The sequence below is a fragment of the Haemaphysalis longicornis genome, unplaced genomic scaffold (assembly GCF_048455015.1).
Source record: "Haemaphysalis longicornis isolate Haplotype H1 unplaced genomic scaffold, Haemaphysalis longicornis Haplotype H1 scaffold_3, whole genome shotgun sequence".
NCBI lineage: Eukaryota > Metazoa > Arthropoda > Arachnida > Ixodida > Ixodidae > Haemaphysalis > Haemaphysalis longicornis.
The window spans coordinates 220,583,878-220,606,712 of NW_027526335.1; the positions used below are offsets into that span (position 1 = coordinate 220,583,878).

Genomic DNA, 22,835 nt, shown 5'->3' on the forward strand with positions numbered 1-22,835 from the left:
ATAAAAAGGATAGTGATGGGAGCAGGTACGGCATGTCAGTTTCTACAGGGATGCTCCTTTTATTCCTTATCGTACTTGGTGCAACAAAGCAAGAGATCAGGATTTCGCAGAATTAATTCTCGAACACATCATTATGGTGCTCAAGCACCCTGTCTCAAAAATGCAATACTTCCGTTAGGGAATTACAATTATTACAAGCGTTTATACTATTCCATTGATGACTATATGCCGGCTTCGCAATGCGTGTTGCCACCCGTGGTGTCTGCATACTGGGTGTTCGCAGGATGGTGAAACGTGATATAATGGTCTCCGCTTCGAACTTCACAGTTGCGAAAAAAATTCCATTTAGATTGTTAGCACGTGTGCCCTGCGAAGCGTGGCAGTGTTATCAGTGTTAGGCACTGGGAATTGAGAATAGCACAGATTCGACGGCAGTAGTGGAAACATGGACACATTTATTCAGATGAACAGGTTTATTCAGCGCGGAAATCCTTCCGTTGGTTTACTAGTGGTTCGCCGTGCAGAAGGCGAAGACAGCACGAAGAGCGGCCCTAGTCCCCGGCTGCAAATACGAGAAGACGTCGTTTTATTACTACATGGCGGGTCTCTTCTTTGCTTTTCTTGAGCAGTTATTTTCGACAAGCGCTGTTGTTCTGGAAGAATTCCAGCTTCAGGCCTGGTAGCTTGTTAGCTAAGAATGTCACATAATGAATTGTCGACCTAGGGTGTTTTTCAATGATGTGGAAAAAGACCACGTGAACGGCTTTTCGATGCGCGTTGAAACTTTTTATAAGGGCCAAAGTAATGCGTGGCCGTTGTCCACGGTGCCTTGCATAGCTTAGGGGCAATGTCAGCTTAAAAAGGGCACATTAAAATTTGAAGGGGTCCTGGAAATTACAATCGCATACGGACAGGTTATTTCTGTTTTCTACAGATGGCCTGGCAGCAGAACAGTGAATTTACACGCTGTGTTAATGCCACACAGCGGGAACATTAGACGTGAGTTGTTAACTGCGCGAGGATACGCAGGAAAGTTCTTTTCTTTAATACCGATCGCTTTAATGAGGCGCTCTAATCCCCCGTCCTTCGGCCGTCTCTTTTACCTCGCGTCTTTGAGTGCTTATGACTTATATCAACAAACTTGACCAACTCACCACTTTGTTAAGAAATGAATAAAAATTCTGATTTAAAACGCGTAATTTTGAGCTACTGAGATGCTGTGTGCCTAAACGCGGTCAGACTAAGTTGTTTGTTCCAGTAATAAGCCATTCACGAGCACTTGCTGCACAGGGTCAAGCGCTGGGAACTAGAAATATATCGCGCGTGCTAAAATGTTCGTTTGCAAATTAGCGAAACAAAGGAAACATCGCAAGCAAAGTGACCAGTTACCTTTAGTGGTTTGCTAGTGAGTGCAGCGAAGCGCTTTTCACCAAACTACACCTGAGCAGTTCGGCGAGACAAGAAACCTCCCTCGTTGTGCAAATAAAAAAAAACTCGGTCAGGCCGTTAGAAAGTCACTCTAGAGCGCAGCTGTTCTGGACCTTGTGATCGTTTAAAACGAAAAGGACTGCAAACAGGGTCAAGAACGCAACAAAAATAGAAAAGATCCTGTTGTAGTTCGCGGAATATTTAACCCCTCCGCGATTCTTCACGCCATCAGTGTTGTATTTCTGCCGCGCTAGAAATTTCTCAATTGACCGTACCCCTCAGAGGTATTCACAAACACCTCTGTGGGTTATACAAATTTGTGAGACTGGACTTAACTAAGGCAAACCTTTAAGAATCACTGAATGTACTTTTAAAATAATTTCCAGATATATGACGATGACATGACAGAGCCTTTCATGGTTAAATTCTATGGAATTATTCAGGTCGCATATGATCTCTTTGCAAAGTTCACAGTATTTTGCCCTTTTGTGCTTCAGGGCCCAAGGACGCGTGTTCGATTCCCCGAAACGCGGCCGCCTTTCTGATGGAGGCTTAAAGTGAGAACGCCCGTGTGTCCGAGATTTAAGCGCACGTTGAAGATCCCCATTTGGTGAAATTTAACCCGGGGCCCTCTACTATGGCGCGCCTCATCGTCGGTGTAGCGTCGGCACATTGAACCCCAAAGTGAATTAATCAGTACTTTGCCTCTCACAACCACTCTCCGCATTCACTCATAATGGCCTATCGAACACATTGCAGGATCAATTGCCCGTCTGGAAGGCGCCATCATCTAGCCCCCTTGTTCATATTCTACACATACTATTTAGCCATAGAGGACCTCAACTTTTGAGACTCAATTTTCTTGTGCGCCCAACAGATGGCCTTCTTGAAAGTGAAACTGCACACTGCGCGCTCCGCTCACATTGACTGAGAGTGGGAAAACTTCCTGGGACGAACTTACCGTGAAGAAGCCAGCGTGCGGCGCCTGCGAACAGAAATAGAAAAAAAGAAGGCGATCAGCCGACACCAAAGCTACCGAGGTTCAAGTGATAAGGGCACGAGGGCGTCCAGTGTTCGCGTTTTTTGGGGCGCAATGTTAGGAAAATGCCAAGTATTTTGTCTCGCTATTTTCAGCAGTTTTGCGCCATATTAGGCAGTTTTAGCATAGCGTTACCATGTTTACGTTACCGTTTACCGTGTTTGCGGGCGTCGACTGCGCAGCGCGAGAGTTACCGCGAACGGTAACTTACCCGCACAGGCTTCGCCGTCACCAGCGGCTTCCGGTAACACGGTAAACGGTAACGCAAACACGGTAACGATATGCTAAAACTGCCTATTGTCTCGTACAAACACATACCGTTCTTTTCGTAAGAGTCTCAATGTGCGGAATAAACGAGGGCGTTCTCGATGAAGGCGGTTGGCCTCGTTTCCATAAGTGCAACGGCCAGTGAAACAGTGAAACGCGCACACACAAAGTGAACTTAAGAACTTGTTGACCGTCCTTACCGCTTACACACAAAACACAAATTAGCCTGCATAGGAGTTTTTTTGGCTGGAATAGATTTTTGGCTGAAATAGAAACTCCTGACGGCAGGCGGCCGGCTCCCACGTGTGTCAGTATGATGGTGGAAAGACTGCTAGATTACACCGGGGGCCACGAGCCGTCGTAAATAGGCGAATGTACCACGATTGTACCTCCACACAAAATGCAGTATCTAGCTGTGAATACTACGTTTGTCCAAACGGGAGTATTAAATAAGACAACGCCAGCGGTACGCTGTCTCGAGCAGGTTATGTAAAATATACTTGTTGGTACCAGCCACCGACTTCTGTCTGGTTCTTGTATGCCTTATTCGCTTTGAACGTATTTTCGTATTTCGATTTTGGTAGACTATTTACTGCACTTACTGAATTGTTTTTATTAATGCCGCGTTTCAAAAGTTTATCTTACGATTTCTGTCCATTGTTATGTTTTTCTTTATTTCACTTCAAGCAACACCTATTATAAAGGCGATTGATTTTACTCGTTGTGGCTTATTTCCTATTAAGTTGTGGTTATTTGGGCAGGGAAGAGATTGCTCTAGATTCACTCAGAAAACAGTTTAGAAAACATTAGAAACAGCACTTTCTAGCCGTGTTACTTAATATCCAGTGATTTACTGTGAAATGATATCCCATTATTTCTAGTCGTAAGACTGTCATTTTTGGAGCCGTTTAACGGTGGAGGGGTGGAAGATGGACTCCATGTGCGAAGGCGTTCCTGGCGAAGGCATGCTTTATCGGCGATCAGGCGAGAATTAAGTTACGTAATCGTGTTCGCTAACAGTGCTCAAGGCTGCAGGCGTAACTCGCTTGATTAAAGCATGCATGTACGAAAAAAAAGAATCTTTTTTGTAGTTATGTGACCACACAGCAGTAGTTATTCGGTACGCACCTGCAGCCAGACTGGTTAAGTTGCCCACAATTCTTTTTTCATCGAAGCATGATATTTCTGACTATAGTGAATCAAAACGTTTAAGCTCTACTTTACAAAAAAAAATGTCACTGGTGTTTTTGACAAATTTTCTCCCTACATCCCGGACTACTATAAAACTGGACGTGTAGTCACTCGTATTTCATGTTTGGTTATAAAGCATTCCTTGATTCGTGCATCACGATCGATCAGTCTCGTTCAAAGTCATGCCTTATGAAATAATGTTAAATCTCGCTCGAGAGTCCTCCTCATTCTGTTCGTCAAGAGGAGCAGGTAAGCCTGTCTTCAAATTGGCATGTAAAAGGCAAACCCCGCGGCACTGTCCCCAAGGGCGGGTGGAGAAGTGTCCCGTCGCATTGTGCGACGTTTCTTTGTGTAGCATCCCCCACGGCTTTTTGTTCATTCAGACAGGTTTCAGCCGCAGACAGCGGCTGCGGAAAGTTGCTTGGAGATCCCCTGCCTTCTCGCCTCATATGAGAGGGAAAGAAAAAATTCCTCGCACGCATTGCGAACACTATCTTAAAGGCACCGAAAAATGTCGTTTCAAATCGCGCGCCATCAGCCGCAAAGGGTTCGCACAACATCCGACAGATGGCGACGAGTGTACTGGCCAGTAGGAAGACGCAGTGAAACATCCCCCTCGCGAGGGGCACGATTAAATGCAGAGCATTTCCGGGGGCGCACGACGTTAAGTAGTTCGCGTTACGTTAATGTTGTTGCACTTGTGGCAACTGCTGACGAGAGAGCGCTCGTCAGCAGTAATTTGAATGAGCCAAGGATATAAGGCGCGTTCGTAGCGTCCCGTTCTGTGTCGGCTTTGTGGTGCAGTGGGTAGAGCACCATGTACATTGCGTTCCGCCCGCAGGGTCGAGGGATCGAAACCTGGGGCCGGATAGTATTTTCTTTTATATAGTTTAGGGGGAGGGGTGCGGACAACGACGGTGCGGACTACGACGGGACAAGGCGGGTGACATCGTGAGTTACTGAAATGCTCTGCATTTAAAACTCACGCGCCTCCTCCTGTTTCTCCTCCTCCCTCGCACCTTCCTCCTCTACCCCGCCTTACAAAATGGCTGCCATTTGTTGTCGTGTGCCATGTGAGCTCTAGCGTCCCCGAAAATGTATTCTCTGTGTGAACGTGCAGCCGCACGAATGGGTGTGAAGTGCTTCCCGACAACCGAAGCTCTTTGCGAACATTGTGGAACCAGCCTAGACTAACGTGCGACGCACTGCAACGTCACCTCTGAGTCACGGACCTTCGAGCCGACGGAATAGGGCAGCGAGCCGACGTGAGGCCTAAATGCAGTGATCGCTAATGAGAGTGGCTCGTTAAAAACAACGCGGTTGTGCCTCCGCGAGGTGGTTGAAGGTAAGATTTGCGCGTTTTTTATTGTAACCAACATTTTGGGAGACTGGGCCCCTTGTAGTGTCAAATAAATTTAGTGTGTTTCCCGCGTCACTGCACGGGTGATTATCCGCCGCTGGAGGCGAACGTAGTGCGTGTGTTAGGGCGCCATGCCTGGAATGTCGTTGGGGATGCCGAACGGTGTGAACGCAATGCATATTTGCGCTGGTCTCGAGTAGATCACTCACTCATTCACACTTGCGAGCAGAATGAAAAGTGTGCGCACTGGGAACGGCCATTAGGGATTTTTGTTAGGCTGAGTCCGTGGCTTATTCGCAGGCGAAGGGGAAGTTGACCGGTCAAACGTCGCCAGGCCGCTTTTCTTAGGAAGTACGGCTGGTGCCCACCGCGCCTGCTACGAGGAGGGTGACTACCGTGGGCAGCCGGCAGGGATGCGAGGCTCTCACAGGGCAACCCGCCAAATATTTGAGTCGCATATCCCATAAGCAGCGCAATGTCGACCCACAGAAACATCCGAAATAGCCAAATCAGAAAAGTGCGATGATTCAATTCAAACGTTTGTTCGCATGTCTGCTATTTGTCAGATGTCAGATTTGAGATGTTCGCAGAATGAGTGCAAGACAAAACATCACTCTTCTGGAGCACAAACAGCTGCACCTGAGTACGTAGTAGTGGTATTTAACCGCTCCAAAACGTTCTCGGATGGTGTGAGGTCGTTACAGCACTTGCTATATCTCATGACTCCATACTCTACACGAACGATGTTCTCGAAACCTATCTAGGGACATCCTGTTCCGCAAGTCTGTTTTCGTTAGATTTATACGTGATTAAAAACTCATTCAACCACTGTTTTTGAAACTGGCAGTGTGAGAGGTAAAATAACTATTTGCGACAGCAGCGGAAGCATTCTCACACCAGCACTGCTTTTGGCGCCGAATAAATTCTTTGTCACGGAGGTCATCAAGCTTACATTGCCGCAAGCAATATTCTGACTCCATTAAAGAAATGTCTGACGCCAGAATCAACTTCCCAAATGCTCTCAACAGAGCATCGAAGGGGAATTTATTAATGATGTTGCAGTGCGAAAGGTGAAGGTTGCCTAAAAGTTTCACATTGGATGCAAGGCGCCACAAGGTACTTTAAATGAACAGCACCGCTCAAGAATGATGGTCTTCTTGTCCTAACTGAGGAAAACCTTTTCCAACGGTCACAGAAAACACTTCCCAGTTGGCAGGCTCGAACATGCATTATATCGGTACAATCTATAATACGTCTCTCTCTCTCTTATCCGAGCCTGCTAAGGAACGTTTATTTTAAAGCTATGGCCTACACAGCCAATTTATGTCAGTGACATGGCCTCCTAATTTGCTAGGTACTGCAAGTCAGCTCCCATCGGCTCTGTCAATGTTTAAAAAAGAGACAAAATTTCCGGACGTTTCTTTTGCTTGTTGCTAAGCGCAATAGTAGCTAATGCGCTTATTGTTGAATCCCTTCTGTCGGGTATCTGCTGTGGAATCCCCATTATCACCATCGTGTGCATAATCATGTCATTAAACATGAGAACCCCGTTCCGGTCAGCCGTGCCCCCGAACCCTGCTGCCTGTCTTCTCTTGCCATGAGATTTGGTGCCGACAAACCCGGGAAGAAAACCAGGGACTGACGGGGAAAGAAGCAGACATGCCAGTGGCTGCAGGCAAGTGAGACCCAGTACCGTTCACCGCCAACTCACCCTGAGCCACCGGGCACCGTGGCTGACAGCGACGGCGTTCCTGCCAGAGATTCCCTTAAAGGCACCGACGCCAACACTCGCGTTCCTACCGCCGGCCTCAAGGGACCTATGACTAACCAGACACGACCGACACCTGGCGTTCCCATCCCCGGTGCACCGACAAAAGGTGGCCGCCACTCTCTTGCCGACGCAGACAAGCCACGCCCCGGCCAGCCCACCATGCTTGGCACAAAGACTACCGCTACCGAGAGCAGGATAGTGAGCTGGACGCTCTGCGTTCGTTGCGAAACAAGGCCCGTGCAGAATTCCTAGTTACTCTTACCGATATTGACCGAATCGCTACGCCGTTATCCGCTGTCTGGAAACTCGAAATGTGCCTCGAAAATCTCGAGCGTACACGGATAAACCTAACGAAACTGGATTCAGACATAATCGACGTAGTCGACGAGGAATTCGAGAAGGAGGTAGAGCATGCTGAATTATACACCGAGAGCTTTCCTTGGGAAAAAGCGCTCCTTACGCATTACATAACTTGCCGAAAGAAGGGAGTGCTGCCGGTGGCGAAACTAATTACCCTACAATACCGAATCGCCAACCTCAACCGTCGTCCTACCAATTCACGGACAAGAGTTCCGAACGTAATTGGTGCCGACGCCATGAGTTCATTTCTTTACCAGCTGACGCAACACGAGCCTGCTGCAGGGGAGAGCAAGAACTTCATATCCAGAAATCTTGGACAGAACAAGACACAGCTTGTTCAAGTTTTTTTTTGGCTCGAACGTGCAGGCCCGCCTGGAGCACCCTTTCTATTCCAGGAGGCAGCCCTTACTCTGCAATCACATATCGTGAAAAATCATTGAAAAAATCGCGCCAATCTCACCCCGTGAATGTGGTTGGAAAGCAAAGCTGTAAACGGTACCCATAACGATTACCCATGCGACGTCACTTAAATTCACTCACATCGCTCTACAAACAGCAAAACCAGAAAGAAGTGAAATGACTTAACCCCACCATTTATTACTTCAGAGATATTCTTGTTAAGGTAAATCAATGCATGAAGCATGAGAACGGTGTTTGGTTGAGTTGTATTGGTGTAGCACAAAAGCGGAAACTTTTTTTTATAAAATTAAAGTAAGCTCCAACCCGGTGTTAGACGATCTGTCTTCTCCGTCCCTGCGCGGCCGACGGAGGCGACGAGGTTTGAGGCAGAGAAGAAGGAGAAATAAATACGTCTGTTCAGATTTCTGAACGGCCCAGAGTGCAGCCCTGGGGAGTGATTCCTTCTTCTGTGGGGTCCATATGCAGTCCGCACGGCCTGTGTTCTGTCCACCCGCTGAAGCTGGGTAGGTAGAGAGGGCCTGGACAGCAGCATCTCCCATTGCTCTTGTTGGGTAGATGACGGAAAGAGAGGAGGGTGCTCAGGGCGAAAGTCGTACACCCCGATCACGGGGCGGAGTGTCCGTACTTCTCAGCAAAATTTACATTAATCGTCGTAGCGATTCGGATACATTAAGTGAAGACAAGTAGACTGTGGGAAGGAGCCCGGATTGTATGAGCCGTAGGGTAGTTTTTTCTTCTCTGTAAAAGTCAGGGTAAGGCGAAGGTACGGTCTGTCTCAGAAGGCGATAATCCTGAGTTATCTCCCTGAACGTGACAAGCGGGTGACTGTCCTCGTGCAGTACTATAGCACGGGAGGTAAAAGCGCAAGCTTGTTGGGTGGACGCATTTGTTGGCCTCCATTGAAGCGTGAGTGGGTGTCCAGATGAGCTGAATGGAACCGTTTGGGGAGTGGTTTTTTAGCAGGCGCAGTGCAGGTCAGGACACCCAATCCTACTGGTAATTCAGTAGGCTTGCTGGGAATCGATGACTACCCTACGAACCCCTGGTTGAGCGAGAGTCAAGGTGATGCCTGCCTCTTCTGCTGCCGTCATTTCTTAGGTCTTAAGCGAGGTACACGCAAGGAGGTTGGTTCTGGAGGTAGCCACCATGATGGCGTATTGCTGCCCTCGATGTTTGGAGGCGTCTGTGTAGATAACTGCATGATTCCCACCGAGGGTGGTGTTTAGCGCTTGAGCCCGTACTTTTCGGTGACCCTCGTCATGTGAGGGGTTCATATTTCTAAGCAAAGGGAGCATCTTTAGTTTTAGCCGCCAAGCGTCTGGGAGTACGTCAAGCGGAGTGACATTCTGGGCTGCCCATCCAATCTGGTGAAGCATGCGGTTACCCATCGCAGTTCTGAGTCGGACCTTGTGGTTATAAAGATGGCCTTCTATCAGCTCTTCCAGCGTGTTGTGGAGCCCCGTGCTAAGCAGCCTCTGTGTGGACGCAGTCATGAAAAGACCAATGGCCTGCTAGACCGCTTTTATAATCATTATATAAAGCATCTCTATGTCTTCCTTGTCGAGAAGGAAACAGGGGGTTGACGTAAGTAACTCTCGAGAGGAAGAAAGCTTCAATTAATCGAAAGGTACTGGATTCCTTCAGGCCTGGCTTCTTGATGGCAACTCGCCTGATCATGTGTACGATTTGAATAATGCTGTTTTTGAGGCGCTGCAAGGAGACATCACTCTTGGTGTTAGGCTCCAGATGTAGGTCCAGGACCTTGATGCTGGGGCTTGGAGTGATGGCCTGGCCATCAAGGAGTATTTGCATGTATTCCTTGGTTTGGCGTGAGGGCAGACGAGAAGGAGCTGTGATTGTTTACGTGAACACTGGAGGCCACAGGCTTTAGCACATTGGCGTACTAGAAGTCAGATGCCATGCATAGCTGTGAGCTTCCTTTAATTTTTGTAACTCTTAACACATGAGAAAGGTGCGCACAGGGCCGCTAGACGGGCGTGAGTGGTCGCATGACGCTTTCACGTGGCATTCAGCGAGAACGCAGGGGGTAAACCCGTAGATGTGCTTGGTGAGTACACCACCTGTCTTCCAAGTCTTCGCGTAAGCCCTTTTTTCTGTTCATAAGGACGACACCGTTAATTTCAGAGACGAATTCTTGAACTTACTGCCTAGAATAGAAGACGACATGAAGGCTACTCTTGAGATGCCAATCACCATCAATGAAATTTTGAGTTCCATTGATGATTTAACCCCAGGTAAAACACCAGGCCGAGATGGCCTAGGCGCGTGTTTTTACAAGACCTTTAAAGACACACTTAGCGCAGTGTTATGTGAAGTTTACGCCGAAGCGTACGAAAGCAACAGACTGCCACCATCCTTCACTCTATCTCACACAGGTCTCATCCCAAAGACTGAAGATGCCATTAAACTTAGGAATGCAACAGCATACCGTCCAATTAGTCTCTCAAATGTGGACTATAAGATATTATGAAGGTCTTAGCTGCTCGGTTTCAATTAGTAGTGAAAGAAATAGTCGGACCACACCAAGCATGTGGAATTAAGGGTCGTTCTATTACGACAAATACCCGCGTAGCCCGTAGCATCCTGGAGTGCTCTGAGAGCCTTGAGCAAGGAGGAGTAGGAGGAGAAAAGCGAAAGGAAAGGCCGAGAGGTTATCCAGGCTGAGAGCCCGGATTGCTAGTCGGCACTGGGGAAGGGGTGTTCAGGGGATAAAAGAGATGGCAGGCGAAAAAGGGGGGATAGGAGCGGGGTCGCGCACACACTTTAGTCCCTTCGTGGGCACTAGAGCCTCTCAGCTAAAACTGTGTCCTTCATAAAACGCAGAAGGGCTTTTGTTGCCTTCTGCGAAGTCGATTGTAGGGATCTTTGTCCTAGAATAGTCTCTAGCTTGAACTCTTGATTGTCCAATCTTCTGAGCTCGGCTGCCAAAACGCGTCTTTCCGATGAATACTCGGGGCAACAACAAAGCACATGGTCGATTGTCTCTTCAACCTCGCAGGCGTCGCAGTGAGCACTACTGGCCATCCCGATGAGGAAGGAGTAGGCTTTCGTGAAGGCCACTCCCAACCACAGCCTACAAAGTAAAGTAGACTGTGATCGAGTCAGCCCACACGGAAGACGACGCTGGAGTAGAGGGTCCTGGTTGTGGAGGCGCGGGTGCACAAAGCCTGGTGTATTCCATTGAATAATGGAGGTCCTCCGCGCGAACTGACGGAGCAGCCTAGCGGCATCAGTCCTTGCAAGCGGAAGCAAGATGGTCCTTTCACTGTCATGGCCTGTCCGGGCTTCTGCATCAGCCGAGACATTGCCGGTGATTCCACAGTGACTTGGCACCCACTGAAATACAATGTTATGGCCCTTTATGACAGCCTGGTGAAATAATTCCCGAATTTCTGTCACTAGTTGGTGCAAAGGACCGTAGCGCAGGGCTGCTCGGAAGCTTTGCAGGGCGCCTTTGGAGTCGGTAAAAATGGACTATTTTTGGGGAGAAGCTTCCATGATGTATTGAAGAGCTTCACGAATGGCTGCAAGTTCAGTAGCCGTCGAGCTCGTTACATGGGCGACACGGAATCGAATCTTGGTTGATTCTGATGGTATAACCACCGCACCTGCCGAACTCGAGGACGTCACAGAACCGTCTGTGTATACATGCTTCCGGTCATTGTGTTGTTCGTACAGTAACTGTATAGAAAACTGTCTGAGAGCCAGTGGTGGTAAGCCGGCCTTTTTTCCAATGCCCGGAACATGCAGACGAATGTCCGGTGTTGCCAGGCACCACAACGGGGAGGACGGTGTGACCGCAGGCGTGTAGTCTGACGGTACCTCAGCCCTGTGCGCTGCGACAATGGCTGCAAAGGAAGAGCGTGGTCGCCTCTGAGGAAGCTGCGCAAGGTGGTGACTTGGTAGCCTCGTGAGGAGCCTGATGTGTAGGCGTAGCGTCTCAGTGGTCACATAAGTTGCTGTAGGATAGTCTTGGGCAATGTATAATGTGCCCACTGTTGAAGCACATCGCGGCAAACCAAGACACGTGCGGAGAGCCTGCGCTTGGATGCTTTGGATCACCCGAAGGTTAGAGGAGCATGTACCGGATATCGCTGGCAAGCTGTAGCGCAAAACTCCCAAGAAGAGTGCCTGGTACAGTTGCAGCATTCCTCTGACCGATGTGCCCCACGTCTTTCCAGCGAGAAATTTGAAAATGTGGGGCGATGGCAGTGAGTTTCTTCTTTAAGAAAGACACATGTGCGCTCCATGACAGGTCCCTGTCGATTATCACGCCAAGAAATTTGTGATTTCTGGAGTAAGGTATCGAAAGCAAGGACTCAGTATTTCTAGTGAAAAGGGCGCGGTCGTTGCGTTTACCCTTGAGCAAGGAGTAGCAATGGTACAAATAGACTTAGAAAAAGCGTTCGACAAGGTCTCCCACGAACTGCTATTGATGATTCTTGAGCACACAAACGTAGGAAAAATGATTACGGATGGTGTACGCATGGCGTACAGGGACTGTAGTACAAGTTTGGTGGTCAACAAGTCGGTAGGCGCTCCAGTTCAGGTCAGCCGTTCTGTGCGCCAGGGGTGCCCACTGTCCTCGCTGCTATTCTGTATGTTTAATGAAACGTTTTGTGTAAACACCCTTAAAAATAAGAAAATCAGCGGGTTTTCATTACAGTCCTGCGAAGTTCGGGTGCTCGCTTATGCAGACGACATTGCTTTGTTTTTCCAGTACACGAGTAGCATCCACGAAAGTATAAGTGTTCTTAAAAGGTTCTGCCTCTACACTGGTAGGTCCATCAATTGGGACAAGTATATTGGTTTCTGGCACGGCAGCTGGTTGTGGAAGCCGCATACATTCGCAGGTATCAGCTGGGTAGACACGCCAGTGAAGTACCTAGGTGTCCCCCTCGAAAACTATCGTGACAGTGATCCCTTCTGGCGCAGGCAAGCCACCGAAATCCGTGATAAAGCGGATAAGTGGGAAGGTAAGCAGTTGTCCGTGTTCGCGCGAGCGACTGTGTGTAATCTATTCTTTGTGTCAAAACTTTGGTACGTGATGCAGGGTCTGCATTGCTCGCGTGCAAATGTTCAGAGATTGCAGAGGGTGTTTGCTGTTTTTATTTGGTGTTCCACTTTGGAGCGCACAAGCCGAACCAACCGGTTTAGACGAGTGCGCTGTGGGGGGCCTTTCCCTGGCGCACCTTTTTCTACGCCAGGTAGTGAACCGGTTTCTTTTTCTACGTGATGTGCAAAACCCTTTTGTGCGCACCGTGGGTCAAGTGGGCCTAGGTAGAGTTTTACCCGAATTTGTTGTTACTTCTTGTGTGCGTGACGGTGGCATTTATGGATATCTACGTGAGGTGGTACTTGCGGCAAGATTTTTATTATCACGGTTTTCTTTCGAATATCTGGCTACCGTGCACAGAAAAAAGCTGTATAGAGACCTTCTTGACATCACTTTGCCGACTCCTTTGTACCGATCCCTATACAGTGCAGGGCCAGGACAAGGTGTGTGTCAGCGTGTGAAAAAAATGACTGTCCGGCCTTATGTAAAGTCTTTTTTCTTTAAATTACACGCGGGACTATTACCAGTTAAAACTTGGATGATTGAAAAAGGTTTGTTTGTTCCCTGAAGCCCTGACTGCTTGGTTTGCAGAAAGCCAGAAACAGTAGAGCACGCATTCATAGACTGCTGGGACGGGGTTTTCCTGTGGGACGTTTTGCAGAGAACACTAAAAAAGGATTTCCCGTTGGATAGCCATGGAATCAGGTTCTTGGCCATTGAAAACTACGGCGGCGTCCCGTATGACCTTTTGATGTTGCTGGCCCTGCATAGTATATGGAAATCTCTAATGGCAGTTCGCCATAATGATGTTGATGTGAATCCGAGCAGAGAGGTGTTCTGCCAGAGTGTACGCGAGATCTTAGAAGTGCATAAAGCCCAACCATCTCCACCTGACTGGTTAAATGTGTTGGAAAGTGTGGCATGGCTTCGGCCTTTTTAACAATCGCACACTAGCAGGTGGCGTGCTGGTGTCTTTTCGCGCTTTGTAATTTTTTTTGGTTTGTATTGTGTATACCGAAGACAGGCAAAAAAGAAAAAAAAAGTTTGTAATTGCATCGGTAAGACAACGGCACCTCGCTTTGTTAGTCGGTTAGTTCCTGGTTCGATTTCCGGCGGTGCCAGTAAATTCTTTTATTTGTTCGCTGGAGTTTTCTGGTGACACCAACGGTCGCGAAAGAACCCTTTGGGGGTAGAGGCAAAAAGATTTGCTTTAAAACACATTATTCTGTTCCAGATGTTTGCATACCATAAGAGAGAGCTCATCAGAATATGCATGCCTAACATATCTCGATTGTTTACTCTTCTATGTCTCACAACTTGCAAAATATGTTTTACAGAAAGTTTGGTTATGAAAAACCAGCCCAAATTCTGCGCTAGGGATGGTGCAGTTTAAATACGAAGCACTGATGGGGGGCGCCGAAGAAGACATGCCCATGGAAGCTAATGCGTTCCCTATGCAGCTTATTTAAAGTGATATCTGCAAGGATTCTTGCGGAACAACACATGTGTTTGGTATTGTTTCGTGGAAGTCAATGCGCACTTCGGTCGTCTCACAACCCAGATCCGTCAGCTAATTTATTCGCACATTGCGTGTATCGTGTCGATACCGCGTGAAGCCCAGATTTAAATTTGTTTTGGCATTTCATAAGCCGGATACAAATTGTTACTGTATTACTCTGTGGTCTTTTAGCATCGCAATAGAAATTTACCAGCCACAAAGAAATAGATCGGAGTGGGCCCACTACAAAAACAGTAAATTGGCTTGGGATTTTCATTTTAAACATTTGCCCTTAATAATAATTTCTTTATTATACGCAATTCAAATTCATAGACACGCATCAATATTTCATTTGTTTTCATGCAATAGGTTTTGGAATCATTTATACACATTCCGGTTTTTGCGGCGCCGGCCACAATTTTACACGTTGCACATTGCTGCAGAGGCGCTCTGTTCCAAGATAACTACATCGGTTCGGTGCGTATTGGTTTCATCTTTGCTACAGCTGCCAGTACGAATGTTTTACATATACCTGTCACTTGTGTACCACCCGCAGAAGCAGAAAAAGCCATGCATACGTTCCCGGGTACGGGTGGAGCCTATCTACTTAGTGCTAACGTTTCACTTGCGCGGCTTACGTATTCTGCTACTTCATACAAACATACGTGGTACAACGGCACTGTTTCTAAACCAATTTTGCCATTTTCCCTAATGATACTGTCCTTCACGCAGCTCATTAAGTGGCGTGGGGCAACGAACAGAAATGGTTTTGTATTTCTGTAGAGCTTCCGAGATTTACTACAATCTGCGGTTGTTTCGTTTGGCCAGTCAATACCACCGGCTTTGTCCATGCTCTGTCCATGCTCGGCGATTCCGTGCGCGAAATTTGTTTTGTTTCTTTGGCTTTTTAAAGTCCTTTCCCGCGCACCGCACCGGCTTCCGCTGCATTCAAGCCTCACCGTTCGTCGTCCTTTGAAGACTTTTTTTCGTCAGCTATAATACGCGCGTGCCCGGCCTGCAGCCGTTGTTATATCGTCTTTTTCTCGGTCCAATTGCACTAAGTGCAGATCCACCCTGAGGGGAGCGCAAACCTGCTGTGGGCTTTACGGTGGGCTTAAATGAGGAGCGGTTTTGACTGGAAAGCCTTACTTGGCTAGGTTTGCAAAGTACGCATCCGGAGCCACCGTGCCTCATAGCTCGCGTGTGTCTGCGGCGTTTAAAGCCCCCAAAATTTGAAATTGTGAGTTTTTTGGCGCGCTGGCTCCTGCTTGCGCCAGCTACTATGTGCAGGTCGCAATCTACACAGCCCGTTGTGGTCTCTCCCAGCTACTATGCGGAGGTGGCTTCCTCACTGTGGCTTCCTCGCTACGTTGGCAACACTGCGCGGCAGCCGCTGGGGCGTCGTCGTCGTCTGCAATCTGTGCACTACAGCTGATTTCGCAGCGTTTCTTCTACTGCTATTTCCTTTGGTCTAATGTTCCTTGGAAAACAAAACCCGATGGTTAATAATTGGCGTGGTCGGTGAGCGTAGTTGCCGTTATCTGTGGCAATATCTCGTCCATTCGCGCAGTGGTTTTTCATCCTTATCGGTCTTCCGGTAAAAAGGTGCGCGTTGGCAGCTTCGGCAGCGTCGACCCACTTTCTGCGGTGATTTGCTTCAGTTTGGAATCTATTCTCAACGAACACAAAACAAAGTGAGGCTGACAAGTAGTGCTTCCGTATTGCTCGACAAATAGCGCATGGGCGAATATACTTACCTGTGAACCGCGAGTGCGACCGGCAACCCGGCACGCAACAGTGAGGCCTCTTACAAAGCACTGCAGCCACTTATTCACGTGAAGTGAGATTAGACAGTTTTAGTTTCACGAGTGTACAGAGTTCATGTGCGAAAACGTGAAAAGCGTACGTAGTCCACACTCATGTAGTTTGCAACTTGTGCGTGACGCACGCCGCGCGTAGGGTGCCTGGATTCCTAGCGCCATCTACGAACAGACACTGCAGCAGCCACTCGTGATCCCGCGAGCCTGTTGCTATGAAGACGACAAATGCTACACACTAAACTTTTTTACACCCTTTTTGGCCGAAAAGGGTGTAAAAACCTTGTCCCATGGCTAACACCTTTAAAAGGTGTTTTCGCAAAAAAAGGGTGTACGGACGAAAAAAGGGTGTGAGAACAAAAAAAAGGTGTTGAGGATGCTCAACACCCTTAAAGGGTGGTGAGGACGCTCAACACCCTTAAAGGGTGGTGAGGACGCTCAACACCCTTTATTTAGGGTGTTGAGCATCCTCACACCGTTATTTAAAGGTGATGGCATGCGCAGTACCATGGTGTTGCGCATGTCATCACCATAGCCTTGGAGGCTTGCGACCTATCACCAAGGTGTCCTAATGCAATTCATGGCGACAGGTGTATGTCTGGAGGCTCTGTAAGTAAATGAAATGCAACAATTTATGACTAATGCCACAATTTTAAGTTATATATACAGTGATCCCTCGTGGCATCAAACTCGGATATCTTGAAATATCGGTTAACTTGACATGACACACAAAAAAAAAACGTAGTAGTCTGAACCAAAATGAACCAAAAAAGAAGAAATAATAGAACTTCACAATTTCATGCACGTGACGATCACAACATTGGTGCACTAGAGGGACCACTGAAAACCGTTATCAGTGTGCTCACTACACATTAGCATTCAAGTGATACAACTAGACAGAACTGGACCCCCACTACAATTGCAATCATGTTTTCTGGTGGTAGCTTCCAAAAACAATATCCCATGTGATGTGCACCCGTAGAGAACTTGTATTGGTATTTGTCGTCACAACTTTTTTAAGAGGCAGACAATCACATTTATAAGTTCTATTGACCATAAATTGCAAAATTTCTTTTGTGTCAAAAATCTTGAGACTCAAGCCGAATGAAACCACGTTTTCTGAACAAACTTTTACAATCGACAGTAAATGTTGCAACACAAAAAAAGAAACAAGAATGTTTGCAAAATTCTGTGCATGAATCCTGAGACTAAAACTAATTCACAACCATAAACTATGATTGAGGTGTCTATTAATAAACATTTTGGCAACTTCCCTTAAAACTTTACAGCCAAGCACATACCAAATATTAAGATACAAGCAATTATGAACTTCCTTCCCTCCGAATGCAATGAGGTGGACACAGCAGTCTGAACTATAAAGAACATTTATCTTTGACCCATCCTATAGCCGGTATTCATTGAAAAGTTTAGCTGTCAATTTCTTCGTTTGGCAACACTGAAATAGCCACGAACATGGCTGATCGCGCGGCTCGTGCCACTGCGGCCGGACGCCGAAGAAAAATATAACACCGACGTGCGTCGCCTGCTCCGTTTCAACCGATTCTCAACAGTGGTGTCATCAAAGTTTTTATTAAAAGCACTCGCGTTGGAGTCAAGGCATTACTTTGCGTTCGGGGGGCTAGAGCTTGGAATGTCCAAACCATATCATGCGCTTAGCACGGACAAGTACCGCCAGAATCCAAGCACACCCTTTAGGGTGCTTGGATTCTTTCGCCGCAGGAGCACCCTTTTTTGCCCAAAATATCATAGGTAGGAGCTTTTCCTGCAAAAGCACCCACCTAAAGGGGTACACAAAGGGTGCATCATCCTCGGTTCACAAATGGCGCTGCAGGTGTGCAGCCACATATGGCACAGTATGACACACAATTACGGTATGAAACATTCGTGCTTTCCAAGCTCCGTTCTATGAGACATTCCATTAAAGCTCAATGTCAGCTGATAATTTACTTGAACTTTTTGACCCACCGATTTTTGAAACATCCATTTATAAAGTCTAATATTACAGCCAAATCGCAGTACAGAAGTTGTATCATTAGAGGATGTTGATTATTCGAAACGGTGTTAAAAATGCAATTTTATGTTCATTTTGCTAAACTGCAGCGCACATCCTTCGAGCTTCACTGCACAGCATAAACGTGTTATGCAGTGAAAGCAAGTAGGCGTGCAACAGATCAACTGCACAAAAGTTCTTCGAACCTTAAAACCCTTGGCTTCTCGGCATTTCATCAAACTTCCAATCACGGTAGCTACTCGCAATGTTTAGTGCCTTATTCTTGAGCTGAGCAGAAAAGCTATATATTAAGGCAGACCAAATACAATATGTATACTTCCCTACGTACTGTGGCTTTATTCTACCCATAAAAGTTGGGTCGCCACTGCCACTTATTTTATTTTACATTATTCTTTTTGCTTCATGAAAAATGACCCCACATAGCAATACCAAGAACTGTAAACATCACAGAACAATGCATATGAGTTCCCTGGTTGAAATGTTATGACATTGTTGTTATAGCAGTATTTTATCATGAGTATAGCTTGTGCATGGTGCCTTGCATTATGTCCCTGCTGGTGGATGTGTGGTCATTTTTCGATGTTGCAAATGAAAAGCCAACAGCCAGTGCCCATTAGTTTCGTCTAGTATTACGAGGTGCGTCATGGGAACCATCAAACCCGTCTATAGCCCTTTCTAGAGTTGACTAGAAATAAAATCAGCAATATTATCGATAAAACGTTTAGCATCTTTTTTATTAGCAGCTTTAGTGTTGCTACTTTCCATATTTAGGTTTTTTCTGCTTTTCTTAATGACATTTTTGTTTCGCTGAGAAGGTGCATAACCAATGAAAGCTTTTCTGTAAACCTTTGGTAGCTATGCAATTGTTAGAAAATATTTTACTAAATAAGGCAGCTTAAACTTAGAATACTTGCATTTAGAAACATTAAAATCAATTTAAATTAATCATACATTTCTGGCTGTTTTTACACAAAGCTGCACATGGGATATTAAGCTATTCTTACTAGTATTTGATGTACATTTTAGAATAATCTCAAGTATTATAGCCACAAAATTATTCTCTACAACAGCACCCAGCGGGTGCTGTTATAGAGAGATTGTGCACTACACCAGACAATGTACTACACTGTCGAGAGCTTTGACATCTACAAAGCAAGCTAATACTGGTAAAATGTTTCATACCATAATTACTGCGTGTTCAAAGCTCACGTGTGAAGTACAGATACTGGTGTTTCAGCAAGAACCGAGGATGAGCACCCTTCCTGGTTCTGAAAAAAAATAAACATGGAAAAATGCTTTAAGCAGGATTAAGAAACAGGGTTGAAAGAAAGTGAGCAAGCAATTCTTTCAAAATATGCAAAGCAATGCAAACAAATATTTATTTCAACTTCATGTCTACAAAAGACAATCTCATTAAGGCTGGTAATGGGGTCTTGGGTAAAAAAAGAGCAGAGAGCACTTATATAAATGCTACAGGGAACCTTCAAGCCAAAAATTGCTTGAGCACTTAAACTAATCACTGTTCAACAAATTCATGAAAATTGAATGGATGAAAAACCAGCGGTAAACACAGGACACAGTTAAAAGAGAACAACGGGACAAGCTTATCCTGTCGTTCTCTTCCGTACCCTGTGTTTTCCGCTGGTTTTTCATCCATTCAAACATGTACCAACTAGCACAGTCCGACGCCTCGGTATCATAAAAAGACGAATTGTCACTCCTTACAGACAGTTGAAAAAAAAGAAAGTATAAAGCAGGTGACAAAATTAAAATGACAGCAGATTGGTTAACTTTTAATTTTAAGTGATAATATAAAAAATAATGGCATGAATGAAAGTGAGCAGCAACCACAGGACCATGATGCTAGGCCAACATTCCACTTTGAAGCAAAATATCCGCTTTCAACGCTACATAGGCCAAACATGCAATGCGGCAACCCTTTAGGCCCACAAAACCTTCCATAATCTTTAAAAAAGCTACAATTTAGTTGAGAAAAACTGACCACAACAAATTGGAATTGACAACTAGATACAGTTGTCACACCCAAGCAAGCCGGCGAAAGATGAACAGATATCTAGCTGTCCTACCCCCTACTTGTGCCCTAGCCTCTGATCCGCTGCAGCAAACAAAAAAATTGTTTATATGTAGAACTATTGCTCTTGGTCAAACAGAGACAGTTCTAATGAAGGAGCCAAGTAGGTTCCGAAACGTTGGGAACGCTTCGGATAAAGTCCTTGGTTAGAGTATTATATTTGTTTCCATCAAACACACAAAAAAAATGCATGGTAAAGCGCTAACATTAACTTTGTCTACTGCGGTTCCTTCATGGTGACATCACTACAGGAACCAAAAATACAATACAGTGCATTAAAGGGGCCATTCGGACAACATATAAGTTCGCTTCGTTCGAAATATTTCTTGTTTTATAGTGCCCCACCGCTTCATTCACTGAGAAATTAATTTAGGTTAAAAGTCTGATTCTCCCACCATATCGTGTGTTTTTGGGATGTCAGCAATGAAGCCATAAGTGCATGTAATCAAACAAACTACTGCGTCACTCGGGTCTGCAGCCTTGCTAGCCATCAGTCCTCCCAGGTGGAGCTACCATACTCATCCACAAACCGTTGTTTGCCATTGCTTTGTTTTTGACCGCGTCTGCACCTGGCTTGTTTTCGTTACTGTAGAAAGTAATGGTTTTGTGAAACATGAGGTATCCTCGACAAACAGGGTCACGTAAGACAACATCGCCTATGCCAATCGGCCAGGGCCGTGCAAGCCAACTCCAAAGCGGCGGAGTGCTGTGCAGCTAAAACAAGCATAGTGCACGCCGTACCAACAGCAGTGCGCATCGGTACTTGTATGTGTACGCGTATTTTCGTAACTTTCATTGTTTACTGCCCCATTTTTACTGCTGTAAAATGAATATGCATTACATTTAAGCGCAAATAGCTCGTTCGGCATGCTTATAAGGCCTGCCCAATTTGCGTTTGCTTTTGCCGGCCTCAGCCAATCGCACAGCTGGGGACATATGACATCATAGGTACTGCTGTGGGAAATGAGCTAGTGGGTCGCATGGCCATTCCCTTTTTCCTAATTATATAGCTTATTCGAGTGAAGTGCGCGTTAAAAATGGTGTCAGTACGATTCTAACGAGGCAATCTGTCGAATGAACCGAACTTGTGGGTTGTCTGCATGGCCGCTCTAAGCAAAGGCAAGGCAGCCAATTTTTCTGTTTAGACTGCCTTCATGCACACAGTAGTGCTCTATTACTGCCAGAAACTCATTACGGGACTCCTGACATATTTAAAGTTGCAATAAAAATCAGAAATAGAACGAATAATCATTGGACACTCCACAATGTCCAAAAACAAAGGAATAATGTGCGAGTGAGCTACCTAAAACACTGAGACAGAAGATCATATACATCAAGGCAACTAATAAAAACCATGGCTAGTGCATAGCCACTATGCAGCTCATTTGTTAAGAGCTTATGTGCGTACCCACAAGTTGGCTGTGTAAACCCACTGACACCTAACAGAGTCCAAGGTTCGACGAAAACACGTCAGGTGAGGGTGATTCATTGATGAAATACAAGCAGGCACTCACCTGGTCAAAAACAAATAAATAAATATGCCTTGGGGCCCCTACTGGCCCCTTGTTCACAATGAAGAGGGGGTGAAAGGTCGCGACTATCTATAGGTTCGGTGGCGCAGATTGCGCATGTATATCTCGGGGAGATTACCCCGCTACCGGTTAATCGTGTTTTTAGTTGGTTGAATATGCTCTGATTCTAAAAGTAGTCGTGTCGACAGGCGCTTCTCTGATGCGATTATGCTTGCGGAATCCTAATCGATGGGGTGGTCAGTAGCCAGGTGATAATCCGCCAAGGCAATTCAACTTGCATTGCCTTTTTTGACATCGTTCTGGTGCTATTGAATTCTTTTAAAAATTTCCAGTTTCACCTATGTAGGATTAGGAACGAAAAAGAGACGCCGACCAGTACAAACAAAACGTACTGACGTTTGGGCCTCCAGCACGGAAGCCTTGTTCACAATAAATGCATCACCAGAAGTGGGTCGTTTAAGTGGGCTTAAATAATCGCTGCAAAGAGAGTGCGTAGATCGGGTTTAGATTTCCGTCGTTACGTTTGACTGTGTTAGATGTGGTCTGAATGATTAGTGATTCCAGATGTAGCCGTGATGCTGTCACTTTTTCTGTAGCGACGATTCTTGCATTGTCCCAATCAATCTTGTGGTCATTCACGACGGCGTGTTCGGCTAACGCATTGTTGCGGACGCTTTTATTCTTTACGTCACGTGCGTACTGCTGCAGACGATTCTTATAATTTCCTGATTCCCCGATATACACGCCACTGCAGTCTGCACAAGGTATCTCGTATACCACACCGGAGAAGCGCTCCTTGGGCAAGCGGTCCTCAACTCTCACGAGCTCATGGCGCATCTTTTTGGCTGGAACGTGGGCCACCTGCACGTCATATTCCCGTAGGATACGTGCCAAACATTCACTTGTTCCTGGAAGGTAGGGCACAGGAGCTCGCTTCATCGGGGCAGGAGG

The 22,835-nt window shown here is 46.3% G+C and overlaps 2 protein-coding genes across 7 annotated transcripts in view; one reads left to right on the plus strand and one right to left on the minus strand.

Moving 5' to 3' along the window:
• The window catches only part of LOC144173712 (uncharacterized), a 228,750-nt gene that overhangs the window by 44,979 nt on the left and 160,936 nt on the right, over positions 1–22,835 (plus strand). The gene's annotated exons all lie outside the window — the stretch shown is intronic.
• The window catches only part of LOC144175991 (uncharacterized), a 52,072-nt gene continuing 29,675 nt past the window's right edge, over positions 439–22,835 (minus strand). For all 6 annotated transcript variants that reach the window (XM_077705069.1, XM_077705073.1, XM_077705071.1 and 3 more), the window contains 2 exons: positions 2,390–2,413; positions 439–562 (listed from right to left, as the gene is read on the minus strand). Coding sequence is in view for 4 of the 6 variants with exons in the window: in XM_077705072.1 (XP_077561198.1) it covers positions 478–562; positions 2,390–2,413 (109 nt within the window). In the remaining 2 variants the exon portion in view is untranslated. The remainder of the gene's footprint in view (positions 563–2,389; positions 2,414–22,835) is intronic.